The 26,727-nt window shown below is 55.4% G+C and overlaps 1 protein-coding gene across 3 annotated transcripts in view; it reads left to right on the plus strand.

Moving 5' to 3' along the window:
* The window catches only part of NFASC (neurofascin), a 197,777-nt gene that overhangs the window by 138,865 nt on the left and 32,185 nt on the right, over positions 1–26,727 (plus strand). For all 3 annotated transcript variants that reach the window (XM_069544498.1, XM_069544496.1, XM_069544497.1), the window contains 14 exons: positions 836–1,006; positions 11,419–11,530; positions 11,951–12,135; positions 13,641–13,772; positions 16,700–16,843; positions 17,765–17,876; positions 18,178–18,344; positions 18,798–18,945; positions 20,069–20,193; positions 20,993–21,037; positions 22,154–22,255; positions 22,534–22,731; positions 23,515–23,585; positions 25,102–25,324. In XM_069544498.1, coding sequence (XP_069400599.1) covers positions 836–1,006; positions 11,419–11,530; positions 11,951–12,135; positions 13,641–13,772; positions 16,700–16,843; positions 17,765–17,876; positions 18,178–18,344; positions 18,798–18,945; positions 20,069–20,193; positions 20,993–21,037; positions 22,154–22,255; positions 22,534–22,731; positions 23,515–23,585; positions 25,102–25,324 — 1,935 coding nt within the window. The remainder of the gene's footprint in view (positions 1–835; positions 1,007–11,418; positions 11,531–11,950; positions 12,136–13,640; positions 13,773–16,699; positions 16,844–17,764; positions 17,877–18,177; positions 18,345–18,797; positions 18,946–20,068; positions 20,194–20,992; positions 21,038–22,153; positions 22,256–22,533; positions 22,732–23,514; positions 23,586–25,101; positions 25,325–26,727) is intronic.

Here is a 26,727-nt window from a genome sequence, read left to right on the forward strand (position 1 = left end):
TGGTAAATGTCACGGGACCTTCGAGCCTCAGCGCAAATCCCAGGATGGACTGGGTACTCCTTCTCTCAGCTTATCCCCTTGTCACCGCATGGTAAAATTAATTAAATAGAACTACTTTTCAAGAGAAAGAAACAGAAATGGTGACTTGAGAAGCAGTTGTCAGGGTTAAGAAGGAGATACCTGGGAGTAAGTTGTCAGCCTTATGTTTTTACAAACCTAACAACCTAGAAACCTGGTCATGTGTGTTTACAGATACAGTGCTTGGGAAAAAATGCAGACAATGTGGTCAGCATTCTCAGCCCCTCCTATGATGTTATTAATCTTAAAAAAAAAAGCACATATTTGCATATTTTAACATCTCTAAAATTGGAGAGTGTCCTAAAGTTGATGGTATGCATCACTGATTGGTGTATATCTTACAGTTGGTGGTGCTTTTCTCTTTCTTGGGGATGAGTGGAGGTTTAAAAAATAAGACAACCGAACGTGCCTCCCGGTTTGGGGAACATCTGAAGGACTGTTTCCTCCCTCTGGCCTCAGAGCCAGTCAGATCTTTTGTGGTCACAGAAAGGTGTGGTCACAGACCATGAACATGGTGGGCAGACAGGTCTGAATGGAATGCCACTCCCCTTCACTGCTTTTGCAACCTGGATCTTGTTAAACCCTCTGCTTTCTTATCCCTAAAATGGGAATGACCCCTGCCTCGGGGTTGACAGTATTCAGTCAAATACTGTGGAGCTCCTGGCCCTCGGTAGGTGTTCAGTCTCCAGAACTATGATGATGTTTCTTACTGTTCTCAGCACTGCTAACCTCCCCCTGTACCCCTGCTTCCTTGTAGCCATGGAGCCCATCACCCAAGACAAGCGTGTCTCCCAGGGCCATAATGGGGACCTGTATTTCTCTAATGTGATGCTGCAGGACATGCAGACGGACTACAGCTGCAATGCCCGCTTCCATTTCACCCACACCATCCAGCAGAAGAACCCGTTCACCCTCAAAGTCCTGACCAGTGAGTGTGCGGGCCCCTGCCCAGGGCTGGGGGCCTGGGGCTGGGAACAGCAGCCCACTGAGCCCAGACAGCCCTGGGCACCTGGATCTGGGAAGTGCCTTGTCCCCACGGCTGACCTAGAAATTCTCCCAGCTCACTGTGCCTGAGTGACTCTAGCTGCTCTTTAGCCGTCTCTCTTGATTCTGGAGCCTTGAGTTAAATTTGGTCCTGCTCCAAATCAGTGCTTCTCAAACTTTGGTGGAGGAGTCAGAGTCACCTGGCAAGCTCGGCACCCTCACTTGCACCCAGTCCCGCGCCTGCCCGGGAGTCCTGGGCCTCTCTGGTCTGCATTAGTTCTCCAGGTGTCCTGGGGACACACCAGAATTTGAGAAGCACTGCTGTCGGTCATTCAGCACCTCCCTCATGCAGTCGGCTTGATTATTTTTCGTCATCGTTTGGTTATCTTTATTTCTAAAATAAAGCAATCGCATGGAATATCGAAATTAGTGATGCAGCAAAATAAATTGTGTTTGATTCTGTAATGCCAATAAGTGTATGCTGGACCATATGGAATCGCTGTGTTTGCAAGTTGCAGGTTTATCTTTTCGTTTTATCTGCTTTCCTTTTTGTTCCCTGATTGTTTGGCTGGTACCAGAATGAATCAGCGTTTCCTGACCCTGATCATTTTAGCATTGATGACCCTTCACCAGGAAAGAGAGAAGCTCTCAGTCTAGAGAGTCACTTTTTGCCAGAGACCAGCCAGCCTGGAGCTTTGGCTACAAAGTCCTCAGCCTGCTCAGGACACTGGAAGTGGCCGTATTGGTTTATACTGTGGTTTTGTCACCGACCTTCGGTATAAAAGCCCCCAGAGATGTTCATCTGTCTCAGGCAGTTGTGAATGTTTCAGTACCGTGGACAGAGGCAGTAGGGGAGGCCGTGGGGCAGACAGAGGGCCCCCTGTGGGGCTGGCCGTTTCCACAGGTTAAAGCAAAGGGGCTGAGCCCCAGCTTCCCAGAGCGGACTGTGGGTGATTGGTGCTGCCTCCTGGGTGGGCGCGGGAGGCAGAGGAAGGCAGCGGTGAGCTCACCCCTCTCTCAGGACACGTGGGCCCTTCTCGCCTCACTGGCCCCTGCGTGATGGGAACCGCGGTGCTGCTGGGCGACCCGGCCCCACCCTCCAGCCGTCCCACGGGTGGAGATGGGCCCCGAAGCAGCTTCCCTCCTGTGCACCTTCTGTTGTGGGCCTTTCTCTTTTCCTTTCTCTTCACATTCTTCCCTCTTTTTCCCTTCTTCTCTGTTTCGCCTCCCCTTTCCTCTTTTCCCCGTTCGTCTCTCTCTGAACCCCACTTCCTCCTGCCCTAATCTCCCCCTCCCACCTCTGCGGCTCCCCACACCCTGCTCAGAGCTGCCCGTACTCTGATAGCCAACAGGATGGCCAGCAACCAGGGACAAGCCTCGCTTGTTCCTAGCAGGGTTGCCCAGCTTCAGTCCACTTGCTGCCTCTACCCTGGTGTTTTTCCTTCTGGATCCAGGCCCAGAGAGGACCCCTGAGAAGAAAGTTGGGTTGTCTGAGGTGTCGCCTCAGTGCAGAAGGGACTGCCTGCCAGCTGGCTGAGCTGAGGAGGACAGTCTGGTCTGCCCAGGGGCCTCTGGAGCCAGGACAGGGCAGGCAGCCTCAGGCAGCAGTGGAGGGGCAGGATGTTAAGGCAGCACCTCCCTGGACCTCCTTCATTGCCTCACCGGGGTCCCTCTCTCCCAACCCAGGCTTGGAGCCTGCCTGCCTGGTGGGGACTGCAGAGTCAGGTGGCCACTGCAGTCCTGGGCAGAAGCTCTCACTGGTACTTGGGGTAGAGGCAGGGAGACAGAGGTGGTGAAGAGCCTTCCTTTGTAGAATTAAGCAGTTGAAGATTTCAACAACCTTTAGAAGTTGGACTTTCCAGAAACATCCTTTTCTCTACCAGAGTTAGGTAAGGGATATTTGTTTCTGCTGCATTTCTGGATCCCCTTCTCCACCGAAACTCTCACCTCCAGTTGCTGAGAAATGTGCTGAGCGTTGGGGACAGAACCCTGTCGGCTTCCTGGAGTTCTCCCAGGGGCAGCTTTGGCTGGGAGCAAGTTCTGGGCATCCGTGCCAGCTCAGAACTGGGCTCAGTTGCTTAAAATAACTCAGCTGTGCTTTCTCTGCTTTCCTGCCTGGAAAGGACACAAGCGTTTTCTTGTACCTTCAGAACCAGGTCTGGGAGTGGGAGACAAATCAGACAAGTTGGGACAGCTTCAAAGACTGTTCTCACCAGGGGTTTCTTTCACAGTCTGCCCACTGAGGAAGAAATAAATCTCATCACAGCCAATTTTTTATTACCTGCATTAAAGGAAGGAAAGGATCTGATACAGAACAATGGGCAATATAAAATTATTTTACAGTCTTGCCTTGGGAGGTAGTCAAAGACAGTGAAGTGGGAATAACAGAGAAATGCCTGTCCCACTTTGGTCCCGGGTGCCTCCCGGGGACAGGAGGCAGCCGTGGGAAGGAGCAGGGCTGTCCTTGAGTCAGGCTGGAAAACTAACCCTCCTTCCTCTGACATCTGTTGTCTAAGTGACCTTCTTAGAGGCATCAGGAAGTCTCCCTGAGTTTCTCAGATGTGCTTCCGAGTCCACAAAGCGTGAGGTCAGTTCTGAGCGTGGGCCCTTCTGTCGCAGCTGGTGGCACAGGAGCGTGGGGCGCCCCCGTCCTCCGAGGCCCAGCCACTGCCCCTCCCGGCCCACGCTGCCCTCCCTTTTCATGCCAGTGAGGGTCAGGTTCCACCTTTACCTCCAGATAAACCCAAGCTGCCTTCCCACACACAGGCAAGGTCTTTTACAACCAACACACCCCTGTTTAAAGAATGGTCCTAAATAACGAAACTCCTTCTAGCGGACGTTAAGCGACTCTGGGACGCAGAGCGATGCCGGCACTCCTGTTGTCTCCCCGCCATGAGTTATAAGAGGATTTGATCCGCCTTCCAAGATGCAAATGTTCTGGCAGCCTCTCCTTCCTCAGGCTGCGGGGCTGGGTCCAGGCTTTTCGGGGCGTCTGCTTGGCTTCCAGTCGGCTCTCCCATCCCTACCCTCTGTTGGTGCTGTCAAAACTTGAACCAGTAGCTGGATGAGGACGTTGGTAGGAGAATGAAAAGCTCCTTAAGGATGTTGGCATGATCATAAGCCCCATTCCAAAATGTCTTTCTCACTGAGGATTAAATGCCCAAAGGTTTTCATTACCCAACATCAGAGCCTGCTGGTCTTGTTCTATAAGGGATGGCTTCATCCTAAGCTAGTCTAGAGAGCTTTGAACCTCTATCTTGTTAGCAGGCCTTTCCCTGTTCTAAGTGTAGAACTCACAACTCACGCACTCTCTCCTCTCCCAGGCTCCCTTTCTGAGCCTAAACTCCGAAGCTCAGCCTAGCTGTCCCCCTCTCCCTGAATCACTCCTCACCTCTGCAGAAGGAGGCGTTTCTGCCAACAGCCTCAGTCTGGAGACCAGGATAGTGCCCATCTGGGCAGGCTGGGGAGTTCCTGTTGCTGCTCAGCGCGTGATTGCTGGGCCCTCCCAGCGCTCCTCCTGTCCCATTCTGTTGGTGATCTGTCTCTGCCTTCTCCCCTCATTTACCTCCCACCCCTTGCGAGCTGGCTTCTGCTCAGGTGGGTCTTTGCTCTTGCCCCAGGGCTCACTAACACTCATTTTTCTTTAGCAACCCCAGAAGCTGGCCTGACCCAGAGTCCTGGGAACAGAGGATTTTGGTGGAAAAGAGTTGTTCAAATTGCTACAGGATACCACTAATTCATATCTCATTTGTTTGAAATTATAGTATGACCAAGCAATTAGAGGTCATGCCTAATTTCTTTATTAAAAAAGAAACTCATTATTGCCTTCTTTTGCAGGATTTAACCTTTTCTTCCCTTTTGGGAGCTGTTTTGTGTTGCTTGTTTTTCACCAAGCGTATTTCCTTTCCAAATATGCTGTGTGTTTCCTTTGCAAAAGGCCACTGGTGCTCGCTGGTTGTTTTGTGGCTTCGCATTTCTGTTGTTCTCTCCCGTTTATGCCTCCTTGACCTCTCCGTGGTCCCTGTTTGCTCACCCTCTTTTGTTTATTGCAGACCACCCCTATAATGACTCGTCCTTAAGAAACCACCCTGACATGTACAGTGGTGAGTCGCCGTGGTAACCTTGGGAGTAACCTTGCGTGTCCTAACCCCAGTTGGCCTAACTCGACTGACACCATGTCATTAACTCGTGCCGGCTGCCAAGTCTTACAGTTGGCCAGGTCAGGGTACCAAGGTGACTCCTGCAGAACTGGGAGGAAGGTGGCCAGTGTGGAGGGCGGAGGTGCTTGTGCGATGGTGTGGTCTCCTTGGAGATGCCAGCCTCCAGCTGTGAATTCTGGACAAGTTGACCTACCTGGTCAAACCAGGGTAGGACTTCAAAACAGCTTCTCAGAGGTTCAGTAGAAACTTAGGAATCAGTGGTGGGTGGACAGAGAATATCTGAAAATAAGGGACTTCGCACAGTCAGGAGGAAACAGGAAGTCTCGTTTCCATCGGTGGCTTGAAGAGCACAGAAAACTTTGTAGTGTTTGTTTAGCCGGGTTTAAGTGTCTGCATGTGAATTGCCTGCATCGTGCTCTGGCCTTAGTCACTGGGGATACATTTCACAGGTCCTACATCTCTTTAAAATTCACCTGGGAAATAGGAAGAAGAGTCTTGCTCTGAGTTTTCTTTCCAGGTAAGTATAAATGAAGTTGGACCATCCGTTGCGTCCTATCACCCGATTCTCGAAGCCTCCTCTGGAAGTGTGCTCAGATCCAGTCCCACCCCCTCCGCCACACATTTGCAAGTCATGGAACAGTTCCCATGAGGCATATTTCTAACTCATCACACAACTGGTTGCTCAAGCTGATTAGGAGAGTAATTGGCCCTTTCCACACCTGAGCTACCCCCCAAGCATGGCTCAAGGATGTCTCGTTTTCCTTGAGCAGCCAGGGGCATCATCATTTGCTGGCTCTGGAGACGCAGCTGCTCCCAGCATCAGTTGTGACTCAGAGCTAAGGCTTCAGGTTCCCAGGGGGGTCACTGTGGGCTCAGAAAGATAGGAAGTGTCTGTGTGGTGATGTGCTAATATAAACTGATCAGTGTCTGGAGTGGAGGAAGGGAAGGGGGAGTGAGAGCCAGGGAGACAGGCAAAGGCTTTAACTTGGCATCAAGCAGCCAGAGCCGCGCTGAGATCCTGCCAAAGAGATTTACTGCCCAAGAATGCAGGGGACCTCTGTTGGATTCTGGGCATTGCTTTCAAAATAATGGGGCCAACCACCATTATGTCAAGAGCCTCAGAGTGCTGGTGTGAAATGTGCCTTCTTCTAAATTAGATTCTGGGTAATCTGTCATGGAAGTAGTCTTTAGGTTGGAGCCGATAGAAGCCAATAAGTCTCGTAGAGGCCATCTGGTCCAAGCTCCTTGCTTTATATAAGATAAACCATCGAGGCAGATGTGTAGAGTTATTCTGTCAGTGATAAGTTTGAGTGATTCTAGCCATTTAATAAACTAGTATGTGACTGGTGGTGGATGGTATTATGAGTAAGCAGGAGTTAGAAGAATCATCCAAGGCTGGGAGACTAAACAAAGCTCACGGGAGCTCACAGGAAGATTAGCCTCATATCCTCAATCCAAGGTGCATGGGGCTGACCAAGTATGACCTGGGCTAGAAAGAGCATAAAGTCAAAGTGAGGCACGTGCTGAACCAAGGACAACTGGCTCACATGCTTCTAGAAGAAAACAGAAGGTGAAACGGAAGGAGAGAAGATACAGTCCTTCCCTGAGTTCCTGGACAGAGAGGCATAGTGTGATGAATAATGCCCATCACTGGAAAAGACCCTGATGCTGGGAGGGACTGGAGGCCGGAGGACGACCCAGGATGAGATGGCTGGGTGGCATCACGGACTCGATGGACGTGAGTCTGAGTGAACTCCGGGAGCTGGTGATGGAGAGAGAGGCCTGGCGTGCTGCGATTCATGGGGTCGCAAAGAGTCGGACACGACTGAGCGACTGAACTGAACTGACCCCTCTGGGCTTAGCTTTGAAATATGCCCCTTTTGTAACAGCAGGGCCAGATCATAATCACACTTTTCCTAGAGTGGTTTCGTATCCTGTGAATGTATGCCAGGTGTCCCCTGACATGCTAAGTAGCAGGGGGACGCTGGTCTGAGACGGTAACTTGCCACTCAGAATTCAGCCCTCTGAGGCAGTCTGCCTGGAATTAAACTCAGGCTCCAAGACATCCCATCGAGTGACCTTGGGCAAGTCATTCAGTCTGTTGGGACTTTACTCTCCTTATCTGCAGAATGGGTATATTACCTGCTCCAAAAGATTGCTGTGAAGATTAAATAGCATAATGTGCGTATGTCCCTAGTGAGATGTGAAACACATTCATGGTTAATAAGTGTTACCATTGTTGGTGTTAAAGAGGATGGTTTAGTGTTGACTGGATCAAGCACGGTGGTTCTCTGCTTCTGAAATTGAGGGATGTGGAGGAACTGAAGGGGAGAGAGACAGGCACAATCACAGGGAGAAGGGACTATGGAGGGAGAAATTGTGGGGCAAACTGGAAAACGAAAGCTTTTCCGATTCTCAGCTATGCTGAGAGCACAGTAAGAACAAAGCTCCAGCTACTGCTTGAGGGGCTGGGGGTAGATTTATGGAAGAGATTTCTTGGCAGTAGAAGATATTAAATGTCACTAGCAAAGAGTTTTGCTCACCTTCTGGGGTTGCTTGGGCAGCTGTTTCTAGAGCCAGAGAGGTGGTGAGATGCCAGGAATCCAGCCCCGTAAGTTCTCAATTCCGAGAACCAGAAGCAGCAAAGGTAGGATCCAGCCACCCCTAAAAGCTGTGTGGCAGAGGTTTTCAGACACGTCTGATTCAGTGAACTCTCTTCTGCTAACACGCAGCACTCGACAGAGGCAAGCAACTCGGATTTCCCTTAGTCTTGCCGTGTCCTCTTGCAGGAGGCGAGTTTGTGCTGAGGCAGTTTTCGTTGTCTCTGTAAAGCCAAGGTGGTTGAGGCAGAGGCGTCTCCTGATGAGCCCCTGCTGACCCGATCCCCTGGAAACCCATGAGCCCACTCTTGCCCCACAGCAAGAGCAGCAGAGAATGGACTGCCCGTGACTTCGAAGTCAGATGAGCCCATGTGGGGAGCTGTGAGTCTTCAGAGATGTGAGCGTTAGCGGCTGGATTCTGAGTTTGTTCAGATATCAGGTCTGACTCCAGCCTTGATGATTTATGAGAATAAGACAAGTAGCATCACGCTGGAGAGGCTGGATCCCCAGCTCTGAGACAGATCCTGTGAAACACTCTGTCATCTTCCAGCACACACAGCTCATAGAGCAATCACCGTTGTCTCTAGCACTCCTCCTGGGTCCCCCAGGAAAGAAATGAGCTACCCTCCCTTGGGAGCAGTGGCTCCCAAAGGTACCAGCTGGTTTATCTTTCGTAAACTTTCCTGTAAATCCATTTCATGTAAGAGGACACTTCTTCACAGCCTCCCCTTTGAGTCCAGCCTTTTCATCCCTTAACGATCCCATATGTCACCCTGACTCCTCCTTAAGCTTTCCGTGGCCTTAACAATCCAGTTGAGATGTCTTTGGAGCCTCTTAATTTCCAGCCCAGCTTCTGTTTTTCCAGTTTAGGAGCGAAGGATCTCCCCAACTTTACTGACTAGACATCGAGGAGAGAAGGACTCTCAGCTGAGATGGCAAGAACAATATTTGAGGGAAACATCGTGGAATAGTTTCACCAGAGAAGCCCATTAAAACAAAAATATCTTTCTCCTTTGTCTCTTTGGCCCTTGAATTTTGGTATTCTTTGGTTTGAGTTAAGAAAGATCTTCCCGAAACTGACTGTCAGTCGTAGGAACAAGTAGGGTATCTATCTTTAAAGAGAGGGGCAGTATAGAACAGATGCTGCAACTGAAGCTTTGGCACCAATGGTCCAGAATCCAAACATGACTGGCTCGTGACTTTGCCAAGTCTGTTGACTCTGCTGAGCCTCTGCGTCCTCTCTGGAAAATGAGAGGCATACCCCAGGTTTGCTGTGATTTCCAAACGTGACGATGGTGGTAGAGACGGAGCCAAGCAGTGAGCGGCCAAGCGGCAGCCCTGACTATGACCTCTGCCCTTAAGACACTCTTCCCTGTGTTTCTGAACTTTGGCCTGGCTGCAGTGGCTTCCCCTCCTTTGGGACCACTCTGGTTGCGAGCCCGCACCCTGTAAATGAGGGATGCGGTGGCCTTTTTAGAGGCCCAGCTGCAGTGTGTCCAGGCAGCCACGGGGGCCGCTGTGCTCCCTTCCCCCTCTCCCATACTGGCCGTGCTGGTCACGTGTGCTTACAGGGCTGCATGCTAAGGTGTGAATTACATGTCCACAGGGACACACATTGGTTGCCGCAGGTTTGGTCCCACGTGGAAGGAATATGCTGACTGAACTTCCATGTAACCCCCCAGTTCCCAGCTCTCAACAGATCCGCCAAACTGGCACCAGAGCCTCCTGCCCTGCAGACCTCCTCCTCCCGGTGCCCCTGGCCTTGTGCTCTCTGACCATTTGGGCGACTCCAGGCTGACGGGTGGGAGGAAGCTGCTGCCTTGGCATCAGGCTTCTTTGGTACTGAGAGCTGGATGCGCTTAGAGTTGCAGATGGTAACGAATTAACCACATAATGGATTAACCCCTTGAGTAGCCCATGTTATATGTGTGTATGCTGGTGGGACGGATGAGGGCATCTGCACAGAGAGATGACACAGGGTAAACCGTTGCCTTCTTTTTTCTTCTTTCCTCCTCTTGGATTTATTCATTCCACAAACATTTACCGAACACTTGCTACACTGCATGTATTGTGCCAGCAGACTAATTACCTCCACGTATGTTTCATCATTGCTTCCCCTTGATGAGAGGATAAAATACATGCCAGTTCTGTGATACACCCTCCTCTGATGGCTGATAGAGAGAAGCTGGGTACCTGTAGGACAGGAGCCCCGCTGCGCCAGCCAGACCCCAGCTAGCCCCTGAGCCCAGCAGGGGCACTGAGACAGGGTCCCCACCACTCTGTCCTCGTTCCACCAGCACCCAGTAACAGTACCTGCCCCGCCTGGAAGCATGCCCATTCTCACTCCAGGCACCCAGTAACAGTACCTGCCCCACCTGGAAGCATGCCTGTTTTCACTCCAGGCACCCAGTAACAGTACCTGCCCCGCCTGGAAGCATGCCCAGCTCGCACTCCAGGCACGTCTGAGGGCTCCCAGCCCCTGGCAGTCCCGCCTCCCCTCCAGCTGAGTCAGAGACCCATTAAACCTGTGGGTAGGCCCAGGTTGTATTTATATTTTCAGCTCTTCTTGTTGACAGTCATACACCTTTTGAGCAAAGGTGACCCCTCCAGTTTGCCCTTGCTTTGGGGTTCCTGGTTACAGAATCCTTGTTCTTCCTCATCCCATCTCATTCATTCCCGTAGAACTGTGCAGAGAGCTCTAAGGGAGAGGTGAGGCTCAGGTAAGGTGGGGTCCACTGCACTGGGGTGTCCCCAGACTTGCATGACCCCCTCCACAGGGAAAGAGCCACCCTGAGCGAGTCGCCTCTGTGAGCCCCTGTCCTTGGAAAGCTGTGTGTGTCTCACCGATTGCAGGCCCCAGGGCTGCTCCAGCCGGGTCGAGTGGTGGAGCGGCTCCTCCGTCTTAGCTGCACTTGCTTCTCACCCCTCCCTCAGTCTCTCACATCCAATTAACACCCTCCTCCCTGCCGTGCCAAAGTCATTAGTGAAGCAGCAGATTGGTTTCTAGCCCCACAGTGATTTCCTGTCATCCCTGTTCATTAATTCTCCCCCTGTCTTTGCTAAGCCGTTAATAATACTCCTTGCATCTCTGACTGCTCATCTGAGTCTTTGTGGCTTCATCCTGGCTCCTTGTCTCTGGGCTCCCAAAGAGCAGGTTGTCTATCCTGTGGCCCCAAGCTGAGAGGGCCTCCCTGGGGCCACCGTGCTGGCCTCTGGATCCCAGCATGAGATGCACAGGGAGTGGACTGTCCCTGCTCAGGCAGCCCTTGCCCTTTCCAGGGACAGAGAGGCTTACTGAACTGGGGGGACGCTGGGCTCCTCTTGGCAGAGCCTTTCAGAGCTTAGAGCTGCTCACACACGTGTGCCGGTGGGGCCGAGGAGCCCCGCGCTTCCTAACACACCTCTCTTAATAATGCCCCGGCCCCTGGGGTGGTTTCAGCGGCGCAGCAGGGGGTGGGGGTCTGGGGCTGGTGCCTCTGCGACTAAGGGCATCATCAGGAGGGCATGACGACCTTTCTCTCTAGTCCAATAGCTCGGCCCAGCTGGGACAGCCCTCTGGGCAGTAAGCTCACAGAGCTTGTTCCATCCTGTTTCAGCCCGAGGAGTTGCAGAGAGAACACCCAGCTTCATGTATCCCCAGGGCACCGCGAGCAGTCAGATGGTGCTGCGTGGCATGGACCTCCTGCTGGAGTGCATCGCCTCTGGGGTGTATGTACGGGGTGTTTGCACCCCGACTTCTGCCCACCTTTGAGGAGGATGGGTTGGGGGATTGTGCATGCTCTTGTTGCAGCATTTGTCCGGGGGTGGGGTGGGGGAGAGAAGCAGACAGCTCCTAGTGAGGATGCTGCCAATCACCGTCATCCCATTCCAGCCGCCTTTCTCAGATACTGAGGAGAGGCGGGAGCTAGGCTTCCTATATGTGGTAGACCCCCTTGTGATCTTAGCTGAGTCCTTTGTGTGCCCTGTGGCCGAGCATCCCCTTTGCACAGGAGGGATCAGCCCTCGAAGAACACGCGTCCCCCTGAGCCCAAGGACACCATAAGCACACCGTGGTGTCCTAGGCTCCACACAGGCGTGGCAGAGCCACATTTGGTGGTAAGTCCCTGTTTTTCGCTTGGTCTCTCTTAGCCCCACACCAGACATTGCATGGTACAAGAAAGGCGGGGATCTGCCATCCGACAAGGCCAAGTTTGAGAACTTCAACAAGGCCCTGCGCATCACCAACGTGTCCGAGGAAGACTCCGGGGAGTATTTCTGCCTGGCCTCGAACAAGATGGGCAGTATCCGGCACACGATCTCGGTGAGAGTGAAGGGTACGTTGTGCGCACTTCTCGTTACGACAGTCTCGCCAGCCCTCAACTCCACGACCATCCCTCCCTCTCGGGGTGGTTGCGTGAGTGGGGAAAACACCAGCACACTGATGAGTGGCAATAGCGACCTGCAGGAGTGTGTAAGAGCAGGGGGGAAGGGGGTGTCACGGGCGGAGATCCCCCCACCATTGCCCTCCTCCCCTGAGCGCCTGGGGCTCTCTCAGCAGGCGCACTCTCTTCTGTGGCCCGTTTGGATGACCCAGAACCCGTCTTTCGTTTCTCATTCCTGTTCATGGTGTGTTGTCTTAGCCCTGTGCTGTCTGTATACTTGAACGTGGTTCTTTTTAAAAACGGGGAGGGATCATGGCCTGAATTATTTTTTTAGGAAATCACTTCCCTCCCCTAAGAGCACCTGAGCTGTTGTCAGCAATGGAGCACGTGCCTGTGGGTCCCAGCCATGGGGCTGGGAGGCCCGCCAATCACTTCTCAGTCTGAATGGCGGGGCTGAATGGATGATCGGGTGATGAGGTTAAATACTACAGGATAAGAACTTTCTTAGCACAAGCTTATTGACCTGTGACCTTGGTTTCAGCACCACACTCAGAATAGGGGTGCTTAACATTTATTGGGGTTTCAAGATCTTTGAATTCTGATCTGAAGGACCCTCTTCTCAGAGAAATCCACATAGTCACAAAATTTTCAAACAGTTGGAAGGAGTGGCCAGCTAAGAGCTTCTGCTGACCAAAGGTCAACAGTAAAAGAATGAGCAGCATGCCTTTCCTTAGTGGTCTGATCTTGCAGCAATAGCGTGGAAATCCAGCGGGGCCGGCCCCTGCTACTTTACTGCCCTCCCCGGCTCGAACCCTTGGGTGCACATCAGGAGGGCCTGCTGCTGCTGCTGCTGCTAAGTCGCTTCAGCCCTGTCCGACTCTGTGTGACCCCATAGATGGCAGCCCACCAGGCTCCGCCGTCCCTGGGATTCTCCAGGCAAGAACACTGGAGTGGGGTGCCATTCCCTTCTCCAGTGCATGAAAGTGAAAAGTGAAAGTGAAGTCGCTCAGTCGTGTCTGACTCTTAGCAACCCCATGGACTGCAGCCCACCAGGCTCCTCCATCCATGGGACTTCCCAGGCAAGAGTCCTGGGGTGGGTGCCGTCGCCTTCTCCGAGTAGCTCTCAAATCATTGGCTGCCTGGGCTTTCCCCCGGGGATTCTGACTTACTAGGTTGAAGATGGGCCCTGGCATTTGTGTTTCTTAAAAGCTCTTCAGGAGGCCTCAGTTTAGAACTCTTGTTCTGTGAACTTGAAATAAACCAGTCCGCATCTGTAGTGCCGAGTCAACCAGAGGTCTGGACCGTCATCCCATCAGGACGAGCCCTGGGCCGGTGGGGGCCGGTGGGGGTGGGGGCTGGCACTCGGGGGCTCCTGCCTTCTGAGAGGGAGCCCACTTGGTTTCTTTGCCTGCTTGTGTCATCTGACAGCCCTGCCTGTGCCTGTCCTTGTCTTCCAGCTGCTCCATACTGGCTGGATGAACCCAAGAACCTCATCCTGGCTCCTGGCGAGGACGGGAGACTGGTGTGTCGAGCCAATGGAAACCCCAAGCCCACGGTCCAGTGGATGGTGAACGGGGAACCTCTGCAATGTGAGTAACCGCTGCTGTCCTGCCTGTCTCTGCTCTCCCTCCTGGGAGCATCCAGCTCCCCACCCCTGTGGACCGGCTCTGTACCATCAGAAGTGAGGGAGCGGCCCATCCCTTTGGACCCTTCAAGAGGGGGGAAACCTGCCTCCTTTGTGCGAGAGAGAACAGGAGGCCCGTGCCCGTGTTTAGGGGATTTCTGCTCCCTAGGGTTTTTTCATAAATGTCTGCTTTCTGCCCTTAATAACTGCAAACCCAGTTCAAGAGCTGGGGACCTCAGCTGTGTCCCTGAGATTATGGGCTCTGGGTCATGGGGCTCAGGAGGTAGAGGAGACCTTGGTAGCTCATCTTCATTGCCCCCCACCAAACCCCTCCCTCTGCTGAGGGTATAATAAGAGGCAGGCTTGTGCGACAACATGGGCGATACGATCGGAAATGAGGGGAAGCCCCTGTGAGAGCAGAGCTGCCCAGAGCGGTTGCTGAGTGCACACTGCGCCCAGGGAGGCTTAGTCCCCTCCAGACGCAGGGGTGCGTGGCTCCAGGCTCCTTCCAGCCAGAGTCTCAGTCGGAGTTTCACATCTGAATTCACTCCAGTTGCATTTACTCTCTAAAAAATAACTTCATTTGTTTTTGGCTGCACTGCGCCTTCATTGCCGCGCAGGCTTTTCTCTAACTGTGGGGAGCGGGGGCCCCTCCCTGGCTGTGGGGAGCGGGGGCCCCTCCCTGGCTGTGGGGAGCAGAGGCCCCTCCCTGGCTCTCTTGAGCGGGGGCGGTGGCGGGGGGGGCCCTCCCTGGCTGTGGGGAGCGGGGGCTCATCTCCGGTTGCGGTGTGCGGGCTTCTCACTGCAGTGGCCTCTCTGCATGGAGCTTGGGCTCTAGGGCTCAGGCCCAGTAGCTGCAGCCCCAGGCTCCAGGGTGCAGTAGTTTGCTGCTTGGGCTTAGTTGCCCCGTGGCATGTGGGATCTTCCCGGGCCAGGGAGCGAACCTGTGTCTTCTGCATTGGCAGGTGGATCCCTTACCACTCTCCACTACCAGGGAAGCCCTGCTTTACATTTTAAAGGTCCTGCCCTTACTTTCTCTGAAAGGTCAGAGCAAATACAAACGGTATTATCAACCAGATGGGACAGAAACTAGATGGCAAGAACTCAGAGCCTAACTCATGAGCAACAGCTGATAAAAGGTGGAGAGGTAGGGAGACAGGCAGAGGAGAAGGCGTGACTGCACCTTTCTAGACATTTACTGGGTGCCGGGCGCTGAGCATCCCTCTTACCTCATTAACCTCAGACGTTGAAGATGAGGAAATGAAGTGCTGCCTTTGCAGCAGCTGCCCAAGGTCACACGACCTGGGACTGAGGGAGCTGGAGGCTGCTGTGACAACACCCAACCTGCCCTGTTTGGTACTGAGCCTCTGGTTATCCTGGGAGATAGCCTCCCCCTGCATGCAAGCCACTTACTGACTTGGCCTGCCCTCTGCCCTTCTCCCTGTCCTGATGGCACTTTGAGGATAAGGCAGACAAAGGCTCTCAACTCCACAGCTCCATTAAAGAAATGCAGAGCCCGGGATTTGCAGCTGAGCCCTGGCCCTGGCAAGGTCCCCCATCATTCAAAGGAGTGACTGGGAGAAACGCTGGTCGCCTCGCCAGGCGAGGAGACGTAAAGTTGCTGGCGTTGCTTCCTTTGTGCCTTTTTGCTGAGATGCCGGAAGAAGGGTAAGAATGCTGACCTTGGCTTTGCTCACCGGCTGATTCCACATCTCCAGGCTCAGACCTGCTGTCTGTGGGGTGGCGCCCGTGGGGCCGGGCCCTGGGTCCCCCTCTGCTGACTCCTGGGGAAGGTCTGAGTGACCCTGGGTGAGGTCATAGATCACACAAGCCAAGTCATCTGGCCCAGGCCCAGAACCTTACAGAGGAAAGGCACCTCGTGGTGTGAAAGATGAGAAAAGGGTGGATTCTTTACATTTCTGGAAAACTTTTATTTGTATCGCTTGTTATCTCATTCTTGCTGTCTTACCCTACCCTTCCTCAGAGGAGGGGAAGATGGAAGAAATGCTTCCCTACTTGACAGGTGAAGGAAGTGAGGCCCAGAGGAGCTACTGATTTGCCCCAACTCTTAGAGTGATTTGGGCTTCCCTGGGAGCTGGTGGTAAAGAACCCGCCTGCCAGTTCAGGAGACATAAGAGACGCGGGTTCAATCTCTGGGTCGGGAAGATCCCCTGGCGGAGGGCGTGGCGCCCACTCCAGTATTCTTGCCTGGAGAATCCCGTGGACAGAGGAGCCTGGCAGGCTAAGGTCCATAGGGTTGCAAAGAGTCGGACGTGCCTAAAGCGACTCCCCAGCCTCCGTTCTCAGCATCCACGGCCAGGAGAACTGCGGCAGGGGTGTCCTCTCAGTGCGCACGTGTCTTGGGAAGGTTAGGTCCCTTTGGCAAATGCAAGGGTGCATCAACTTTCAGCAGGCGTGCGCCTCCAGGTTTAACTTTGTGGACGTCTGCAGAGTGCTCTGCTCAGAGGATGGGAAGCGGGCAGGTCCCACCTAGTTGTGTATTGCTTTTCAAAACACTTTTCATGTGCTTTTCAAAACCCTTTTGAGTATATGCACATTGGGTTAAGATGCTAACAGCAACCAGCCAGCCCTCCCAGCACATGTGCTCAGCCCTCTTCTAAGGACACGCATAGACTCTTCAGTCATCCTCATAGAAATGCCACGGGGTGGTGTTATCCCCAGACAAGGAGACCGAAGCGTTTAGAGACAGTAGGGCCGTGCATAATGTGGTTAGAATTCAAACCACAGCTGCCCAGCTGCCATGTGGCTTTGACCGGGATTCCTGTTCCCAGTGGACGGATTGAGAAATAGACTCTGGCTCAGTCCTACCAGAGTCCCACACGCCCTCTGCCCGCCCTCCCCATCTTACGAGGAGCACCTTCCTGTCTGTAGCGGCGCCGCCCAACCCCAACCGTGAGGTGGCCGGGGACACCATCATCTTCCGTGACACGCAGATCAGCAGCCGGGCCGTGTATCAGTGCAACAGCTCCAACGAGCACGGCTACCTGCTGGCCAACGCCTTCGTCAGCGTGCTGGGTGAGTGCGCCCCTCTCCGCTCGCCTTCCGGGGGCCTCCCGGGCCCTGCTCGGAGCATGGGCTCCCTCTCTGCTTGAGAGATCGGTCAGGCTGCAGGGAGAAGGGCAGCGGAGTGGGGAAGTGTGGAGACCCAGGGTGAAATGAGGAGGGGTGATGGAGGACTTAAAACCTGCAGAGCTGGGTGTGCAGACTGTTCATTCCACTCAGAGGACGAACGGAGAGCTGAAACGCCAGTCTCAGTCCCCTCCCTCCCCCAACAAGAGAAGGGACCATCTCACCTTGTTGGTGTGTCCGTGTTGAGTCTCCCCTGGGTTCTCCGGGGCCTTAGGGTAGGAACTACCCTGAGTGTGTTTGTGGCTCTCCTGGAGCAGATGGAGGGCAGTGGGCAGGTGCCACTAGGAGAAGCCTTGGGGCTGTGGAGGGGCAGATACAGAAGCTGCTGGAAGGCTGGGGGCGTCCTCTGCAAAAGTGGGACTGGATGTAGGCTAGGTGCAGATGGGTAAGCTTCCTCCTTCCTCACCTAATCTGGGAGGGAGGTTGATGGGGGAGGTCACGCTGGTATTGAGAAAGCTGCCCCGAGGAGAAGGCACACAGAGATAAGACTGGTCCCCAAGGAGGGGGAGGAAGGCAGACACCCGCCCAAGGTCAGGGTTAGGTCTCTGGGGTCGCAGAGGAAGGCAGACGCCCGCCCAAGGTCAGGGTTAGGTCTCTGGGGTCGCAGAGGAAGGCAGACGCCCGCCCAAGGTCAGGGTTAGGTCTCTGGGGTCGCAGAGAAAGGCAGACGCCCGCCCAAGGTCAGGGTTAGGTCTCTGGGGTCGCAGAGGAAGGCAGACGCCCGCCCAAGGTCAGGGTTAGGTCTCTGGGGTCGCAGAGGAAGGCAGACGCCCGCCCAAGGTCAGGGTTAGGTCTCTGGGATTGCAGACGTGCCGCCTCGGATGCTGTCGCCCCGGAACCAGCTCATCAGGGTGATCCTGTACAACCGGACCCGGCTGGACTGCCCGTTCTTTGGGTCTCCCATCCCCACACTCCGATGGTAAGTTCCAGGAGACCAGGCTTCCCCCACGGGGGCATCTGGAGGGGGCATCTGTCTCACCTCTCTCATCGCATTCGGCCCATGAGAGGGCTTCAGCAAGTCCTGGGAGCCGCAAAGGGTGGAGGCTGAGACGAAGCTGGCAGAGCATCTGGGTCAGGCCTCTTATTGTGCAAGGAAGGAAACTGAGGCCAGAGGCTTGCCAAGGCCAGCCCTGGGTCGGGGCAGACGCGTGGCTCGGGGTCCCTTCCCCCCGGGCTGGCCCTTTCTCAGCATGCTGTGTGTCCTGCTGCTCCGTTGTGAGGTTTAAGAATGGACAAGGGAGCAACCTGGACGGTGGCAACTACCACGTCTATGAGAACGGCAGTCTGGAAATCAAGATGATCCGAAAAGAGGACCAGGGCATCTACACCTGTGTTGCCACCAACATCCTGGGCAAAGCAGAGAACCAGGTCCGCCTTGAGGTCAAAGGTAAAGGAGAGGGTCGCTAGGTAGAGGGCGCAGTGAGTTGGGGAGTGGGGGGCATTTTTAACTTTGAGAATGCCATCTCCTCAAAGCTATCCGTGTGTGTCACTTTGAAAACGCACCACCCTTAATGTTTAATCCCTAGTGGGACCTCCCTCAGGGCCCCCAGCTGGCCTGGGTGCTGCACATACTTCCCTAGGCAGGGAGGCCTGCTCCCCACACCAGCTCCCCACCACCGCCCCAGAAACCACGTCCTGTGTTCCTGAGCCAGCGAGAAAGGACCTGGGCGTTATTTCCACTGGGGATCTCCTATTCCGGGCCTCCCCGACCAGTTCACCTAACTGAATCCTATTTCTGCCACCCTCTGCGGTCCATGCAAGCTAGTCTTGCGTGTCACCCTGTGGCTGCTTGCGGGTGGGGGTGGCAGAGAGGAGCTCGAGCTCAGGCGCTTCTCTGCAGACCCCACGAGGATCTACCGGATGCCCGAGGACCAGGTCGCCAAGAGGGGCAGCACGGTGCAGCTGGAGTGCCGCGTGAAGCACGACCCCTCCCTGAAGCTCACAGTCTCCTGGCTGAAGGATGACGAGCCACTCTACATCAGCAACAGGTCTCTGCTCCTGCCTCCCTGCCTGCTGCTCTCTGGGGCCCTGCCTTCTCCCTTGCTCCTGGTGATGCGTGGACGCACCTGCGGCTCCCATGTCGGTGTTTCGCTGCAGAACCGCCAAAGAGGGTTCTGGACCCCTCAGGGGAGACCCCCTCCAGTGCCTGCCCTCTCTCCACTCAGCGCCCTGCTCCTCTCCCCTCCTTCCCTCCTTTCCCTCCTCTCTCCATCTGCACTCTCTTCTCTGTCCTTCGGCCCCTCCTTGCTCCTCTTTGGTGTCCAGACTGGACACGCCCCCGCCTCCTTGCAGCCCAGCCAGCAGTTCTGCATCCCCCGACAGAGGGCGGGGCTGCCTGAGCAGGCTCTGACCCTGTGGTTAGTTGGCTCGCCCTTACTGTGCCCTGGGCCCACGCCTGTCCTCTCCCTCAGCCAGATTCGGATCTGACTGGAGTTGAAGGCGGGCCCAGGCGTAGATGGTGTGTAAAGTCCCCCAGCTGTTGGGAATATGCAGCTGGGGCTGAGAACGTTGCTCTGAGCCTCCTCCCGGGCTCTCTTCTGTGCCAGCTTCGGTCTTGGGGCAGGGTGCACATGGGTACCAGCTGGGTCTGCTGATCATCTGGTTTCCTGGAGGGGCATAATCCTCCAGTGGGCACGGGTTTTGCTGGCACCCAGCTCCTGGGTGCCCTCCTCCCTCTGTGGAGACAGTTCAGGGGAGCCCAGGGCACTTGGCTGAGCGCAGGCATCGCTCTGGGTTGGAGACAGAGCTGGGAGCTTGAGAAGACCTGCCTTCAGCGGTGTGCCAAGCTATGCCCTAATTCAGGAGGGGAGCGCAGAGGACCTGGGGTTGGGGGGGAATCTAAGCACGGTGAATACAGAGGGGGCCGCTCTAGTGCCGCCTGTGTTCCGTCCCCTCCGTGAAGCTCCGCAAGTGCTCAGCGTGACAGGAAGACCCTGCCCCTCCCACAGCACTGCGATGAGCCCCCGTCCCCTAGGAAGGGCTGCAGCTGCCCGCTCGGACCCACTGTCCCCACCCCAGGGAAAAGGTGGACAGGCGGTGCCCGCCAGCCCCGCCTCCCTACCTCACTGCCTCCCCTCCACCTTCCTCCAACCCCTCCCTGTTCCTTTGCAGAATGAAGAAGGAGGAGGACTCCCTGACCATCTTCGGCGTGGCCGAGCGGGACCAGGGCAGCTACACGTGCGTTGCCAGCACTGAGCTGGACCAAGACCTGGCGAAAGCCTACCTGACCGTGCTAGGTAACCACCGCTGCCCCCGCCCCGCCGCTGCCCCCACCCCGCTTCCCCGTGTCCAGAGAGGTGGGGGTGGCTCGGAGGGCAGCGCCCGCAGTCAGCCAGCCAGCCAGGCGTGGGGGTCCTCTTGTCTGAGGACCTGAGGGTTAGGAAGCTGCTCCTCTCAGAGCAGGCTGTACTGGATGCCTTACCTCCTGAATGGAATCGCTGACTCGCCTCAGTCCTCAACTGAAAGGTGCCGGAGGAGAGAGGGATGGACGGGGTTCTTATTGTGGTCGTCTTTACCAACTTTACAGCTGACTCTAAACCACTAAGTCAATTAAAACTGCCTATCCAGCAAGACAGCTCTGTTTGGCCTTCCAACACCCGCTGCTGCTTTATTCTCTGCCCACCTCTCCTGGAGGGATTTCACAGGGTGCCGGGCACTCCCGATGACTCCCTCTTGGAGGCTCGCCCCCAAGCCAGCCTGTAAATACGAAGCCATCCCAAACCCGGGGGTGTGGTCTCCCGCCCAGCAGAGTGTATCCTCTTTTCACCTCTGCCGCCTAGGTGTGTCCCTGCACCCTCCCGGGGAGCAGTGGGCCCAGGCGGGTGCCGGCACCAGGATAGCAAGCAGACCGCGTGCCCGGCCCTGGCTGCGGAGGGAGCACGGGAAGGCCTTCGTGAGGGCGGGGGCACCCTCCACGGGATGGGGGATTAGGCCAAGCAGGCGCTGCTGTTCAAGCCTCGCCTCCTGACCCCGCCCTTAGAGCACCTGTATCCCCAGATGACCTGCTAACCTGGGTAACCCGTCTTACCTTTGCAGCTGATCAGGCCACTCCAACTAACCGTTTGGCTGCCCTTCCCAAAGGTAATTTGTACTAACCCCGGGACTCACACCAAGCACTCCAGGTGCCTCAGAGTGGGGCACGTAGGAGGAGGGAGGCCCTGCAGGAGAGGAGTGCTGTGCACAGGGGAGGGGCCAGCTCGCCCCACCCCCGCCAAGTCTGACCCCTCTCAGGAGGCCCATCCCCTCCTGAGCCCTTCTAGTCCCGCCCCTTTGGCAGACTGAGTTGCGGTCCCCTCCCACCCCTTACCTCTGGCCACGCCCACCACTCCCCTGGGCGGCCTGTTCTCCACGCGGTCTCGGAACCCTTGCTTCCAGTCATCCGTAGGCCCATCTCTTTGGCAGCCTCTCCAGATCTGCTGTTATGCACCCATTTACAGTCCACGTGCACGCGCGTGCAACACGTAAATGTGGCTGCTGGGACCCACCTTTCAGATCCTTCCAGTTACCAGCCAAAATGTGGAAATAACTAGTTCAAGGGGCCAGGATGGGAGAAAAGAAACCTGCCTGCTCTCCCCAGTCGGTGGCCAGGAGGGCACTCACACCCACTTCAGAAACCCAGTGAGACTGGAGCCCCCAAAGGCACTGCCCCACCCTTGCGGGGGGACACTGTCCTGCTGTCCATCATGGAAGCTTCTAGACGGAGCTGCTCTCTCCTCCCTGGCCTGGTCCTCTGTGTTTGTCCGCCACCACCCCCCCCCCATCCCCCTAACTGCTCTGCCCTGCAAGCTCTCCAAACACCCTCCTGGGCTCCTGCCCCCTCAGAGCCTCAGCACACACAGTAGAAGATAATTATAGATAGAAGTTCCATACTTCTTTCCTAAAGGTGTGATTCTTTCCCAAATGTTTCCACTCCAAGAACACCCACATATTGGGGTGGGTTGGCCCCAATTCTCACTGCTCCCTGCACCCCTTGATATTCTTTGGGGGGATGGAATTTGGGGGTCTTTGCTCTTTGTCCTTCCTTGAACCCTGAGGGCAGGGGTGGCCCCTGGGCTGACCCTCCAGCACAGGCTGGGGTTGGTCCCTGCTGGGGGTGAGCTCAGCCCACTCGAGTCCTGTCTGCGGGACGGTGGCTGGGGCTGGGGCCCTTGCAGGCCGGCCGGCTCTGACTCTGGAGGCCCCTCCCTCTGCCGCCAGGACGACCGGACCGACCCCGGGACCTGGAGCTCACTGACCTGGCCGAGAGAAGCGTGAGGCTGACCTGGATCCCAGGGGACGACAACAACAGCCCCATCACAGGTCAGCCACGGGCTCGCGCGGACCAGGAGAGAGGGATGCAGCCCGGTGGCCGGCCCGGCCCTGGCTTCGGGCCCCACCACCTCCTCACTGGGCATGTGCCCTGGGCTGTCGACAGGATGGAGGCCGTGGTCTGTCTCCCGTTCTGTGTTTGGGAAGGGTTCATGTGCCTCTGTCTCCCTATGGGAGGCTGTCAACACTGCTGGGAACCCAAGGGACACCCTGGGAAAGAGCTCACTGACTCAGCTCCCCAGACAGTCCGGATTTCCTTGCCTCCTCAGACTACGTCGTCCAGTTTGAAGAAGACCAGTTCCAGCCGGGGGTCTGGCATGACCATTCCAGGTTCCCGGGCAGTGTCAACTCAGCTGTGCTCCGGCTATCGCCCTACGTCAACTACCAGTTCCGGGTCATCGCCATCAATGAGGTGGGCAGCAGCCACCCCAGCCTCCCATCTGAGCGCTACCGAACCAGCGGAGCACGTGAGTGCTTGAGGGCTAACGGCAGGTGCTGACGCCGGGCACCCGAGTACAGACTAAGTTCCCCGGGTCCCCAGCCACATGAATTTAGGCAAGCTACTCCAGGCCTCCTCATCTATGAAACAGAATAATTATGCCATCTCCGTTAGGGGGCTATTGTGAAAATACAGTTGTTTGAAAATATAATTCAGGTCCCTAATGTAATGTGCATGGAGTAAGCACACAATAAATGTTAACTGACATTTTTATTATTACTTATTAGTAATAATTATGAATAATTCTTGATCTGCTTTAAAGGGAAGAGCTGTGAAGATTGGCGGTAGAAACATATACTCTCATGTCGCATAAGGTCTCTTGACATACTTGGGTAATGAAATGCTTAGATGTCTGAAATCACACTGGCTCGCTGAGGGTGAAAGCCGCTCCCCCAAAATGTTGAATGCCAGGATAAACCAAGTTGGTATTAAACACCCTTAGTGGATAATCCACATTGAGTTGGCTCTATTGAGCACCTGAAGTGTGGAAAGCCTTATAATAAATGCTATCGTGTCAGGGATTAAAACTCAGAAGAAACTATCCCTCCTTTGGGGGTTTAAGTCTCGGCTAGGAAGGCACATCACATGTACGACAGAGTGGCAGAGCAAGCTCAGCCGCGTAGGGGACGGAGTGTGTTGAGAAGTGCAGAGGCGAGCACGGAAGGGGCCGGTCAGCTGGGGAGGAGAGGCTGTTTACTGTGCCCTGTGATGCATGCTCTGGGTTTGAACTTTGTCTCCATTTGGGTTCCAGCCCCCGAGTCCAACCCCTCTGATGTGAAGGGAGAGGGGACCAGGAAGAACAACATGGAGATCACATGGACGGTGAGAGCTCCTCCAGCCCGCCCGCGAGGCTTGCCTGGCAGTCTTAGGGGCCCTCGCCCTGTACACTCCTGGGGCCCCCAGGCTGCAGGATGGCCCAGGCGTCCTGCCTGGTGTGAGGGCCACTCTTTGCATCGAGCGTCAAGAAATCAAACAGGAGAGTATCTAAGAGCAAGCTGTAAGACAGGAGCAGAGGTGACTTAGGAAACAGACGCTATCCTTCTGGCAAAAGCAGAGAGTGTCCCACAAAACCAAAGCGCTTCTTTAGAAGAAGGAGAGGTTTAGATTAGTCCCCAGAAACGATGTAGCCTAAACACCGGTACCCCACTTCAGTGAGTTCTGAGCTCCTCTCGCTGGAGATTGTTGAGTGTGGAGAGAGACCAGCCGAGTGGTGGGTCTCCAGTGGCAGCCGTCTGTAAGTCCAGGGTGGACAGAGGGGCTCCGAAGATGACTGCCAGACCAGGATTGGAAAACTCATCTTCCGTCTTGGCTCACCTGACCACATTTTCCAAACCAAAACTGGGATATGTGGCCTCCAAATGACATTTTTTTTTTTTTTCCCAAACTGCTTCTAAGTCTGAGATGCAAATTCAGCCACTGAACATTTTTTATTTTTGGCTGCTCTGGGTCTCTGTTGCTGCGCGAGGGCTTTCTCCAGCTGTGGAGAGAAGGGGCTGCTCTCTAGCTGTGGTGTGGGGGCTTCTTTTGTTATGGAGCACAGGCTCCAGGGCACATGGGCTTCAGTAATTGTGGTGCACAGGCTTGGTCGCTCCACAGCATGTGCCACCGGGGGAAGTCCCAGCCACTGAATTTTTAACGTTTTTGTGCTGTTGCTGTAATAATGGAAATAGATGCAGAGTTTAGAATCACGACCATCACTGTCTGCCGAGGGCCTGGTCTCACAGCAGCCTTGGCAGTTGGGCTGAGCCCAGACTTAAGACTCCAGGGCTCATCTTTAGGACCTGGCAAGAAGTGGTTCAGCTCCATATTGCAGGCGCCCAGGGAACGGCTTCCTGGACCAGCCCTTGGGGAACAAAGACAGAGTTACGCCCGCTCTCAGCTCCAGCCTTGTAAGAAGGGTAGGGCAGATAGGCGTGGATTCGCTAGGACTGAAGTCGGGAATTTTGACTCATTGGTGGCAGGCGGGCCATGACTAAACCAGAACCCGCTCCTCTGACTCTGGGGGCTTGTCACATCCCCGTGCGCATTCTGCTTCCGGTTGCTCCATCACTGCAGAGTCCTGTTGACAGTGACGCTTTTACTGCCTGTGTACCTGCCGAGGGGGGGCTGTGAGGTCACAGGGACTGGGGCCTGGGTGGGGGATCTGCGCGCTGCTGGCTTTGCAGGACTCTGGGCTCCCGGGGGACTCAGAGTTGGGGCAGGCTCTCTCCAGCTCTGCAAGGGGCTGGCCATGGTTGGGCAGGCTGGGAACAGGGGCCTGCCGTGGGAAGAGGGCGAGCCGGGGTGGCCTGGGCTCCTCGCCAGTGCCCCACCACTCCTGCCGTCTCTCCCCACTCAGCCCATGAATGCCACTTCCGCCTTCGGCCCCAACCTGCGCTACATCGTCAAGTGGCGGCGGAGAGAGGCCCGCGAGGCCTGGAACAACGTCACCGTGTGGGGCTCCCGATACGTGGTGGGGCAGACCCCTGTCTATGTGCCCTACGAGATCCGAGTCCAGGCTGAAAATGACTTTGGGAAGGGCCCTGAGCCAGACACCGTCATCGGTTACTCTGGAGAAGATTGTGAGTACCCGCCCTCCCTCCACCCGGGGCCCGCACGGCTGGGCTGCCCAGGCCATCCCCGCAGACCAGGAACCTTGGCCTGGGCCCTGGATCTTCTAAGAGCATCCTGGAGGACAGCAAGTTACCAGGAAAGAGGGGTTTCCAGCAGTGACCTAGAGCAGACAGGCCCCAAGTGGTGCCGGGAGCAGAGATGGTATCATCTGAATGCTAGTTAGAATTAATCAACATCGTCACACAGTCCAATACTCTCACATTATGAACATGAAAACTGGGGTCCTGCGAGGGAAACCTCCGCCCATATTGCACAATAGCAAATTCCAGGCTTAAGAACAGAACCCAGGTTTGTGGTCTATCTTACTGGCAGGCCTTGCTAGCCTCAAGGACCATCTGACCCAAAGGCCATAACTAAATGCCTCCACAGGAAGCAGGGCCAGGCCAGAGTCCTCCCTGGGCTCCCCAGGGGAATCCTGGAGGGCCTGAAGTCCACAGCTCCCCAGACCGAACACTCCAGGACCACCCACTGCAACACTGGGCATAAAAAGAGTTCTCTGGAGGCTGTCACTGGATAAATCAACGTGATTGTGGGATATGTGTAGAAGTGTGTACCTGCCTCTCCAGACAGTGGAGGCAGTACATCAGTACATCAGTCCTGCAGGCTGCTGAGCAAGGCCGGAGGGTTAGTGATGCCCCTCCTGGTCAGGGTAATCCATACCCTGGTGGATGTGGGTCTGATCCGAGAAGAAACCATGGAGGTGGGTGGGGTGACCCAAAGGAAGGAGGGAGGAGAGTCTTGGGAAAGAGTGGGTTCAGGGGGCCAGTGCTGGGGTCATGAGCAGGGCCAGTGGGGTTCATGACAGTGAGCTAGGAGGAAGTGAGGGTCAGGTCCCGTGCCCCGCTTCCCTGGAGGTGATTGTGGATCGGACCCCCTCGGGAGATAAGGAGTGGGGATCAGAAGGCCCTCTGTCCATCCCACTCCTCATTTCCATGGTGGCAGACATTTCCAGACAGAAGGCGGTGGGGACTTCTGGAGGGTAAGTATGGAAAAAGCAGCATCTAGCCATGGACTCACGGACCAGCCCACCGTTTCCATCGCATCTGTGTACCCTGCGGCCGATATGTTAGAGGGGATAGGGCAGAACCACTGTCGTGGCAGAGTAGAAAAAACTGGAGAGAGCCAGTTATGGGTGCAGTGGCCCTCCCTCTGCAGGTAGTCACAGGATCAGAGTCTTTTCCTGAACTAGGCTAGGGCGTCTTTAGTCTGCAGGCAGTGTTTCCTGCGGGGCACTGGCAAGAAACAAATGCCACTCAAGGGGGACTATTTCCAGTGTGAGGACAGGGTTAGAGGGTAAACAGCAAGGTTGGTAAGCCACCAGGAGGCCAGCCGCAGTGGAGTGCCATCACGC

The sequence above is a fragment of the Ovis canadensis genome, chromosome 12, assembly GCF_042477335.2.
Source record: "Ovis canadensis isolate MfBH-ARS-UI-01 breed Bighorn chromosome 12, ARS-UI_OviCan_v2, whole genome shotgun sequence".
Classification (NCBI taxonomy): Eukaryota; Metazoa; Chordata; class Mammalia; order Artiodactyla; family Bovidae; genus Ovis; species Ovis canadensis.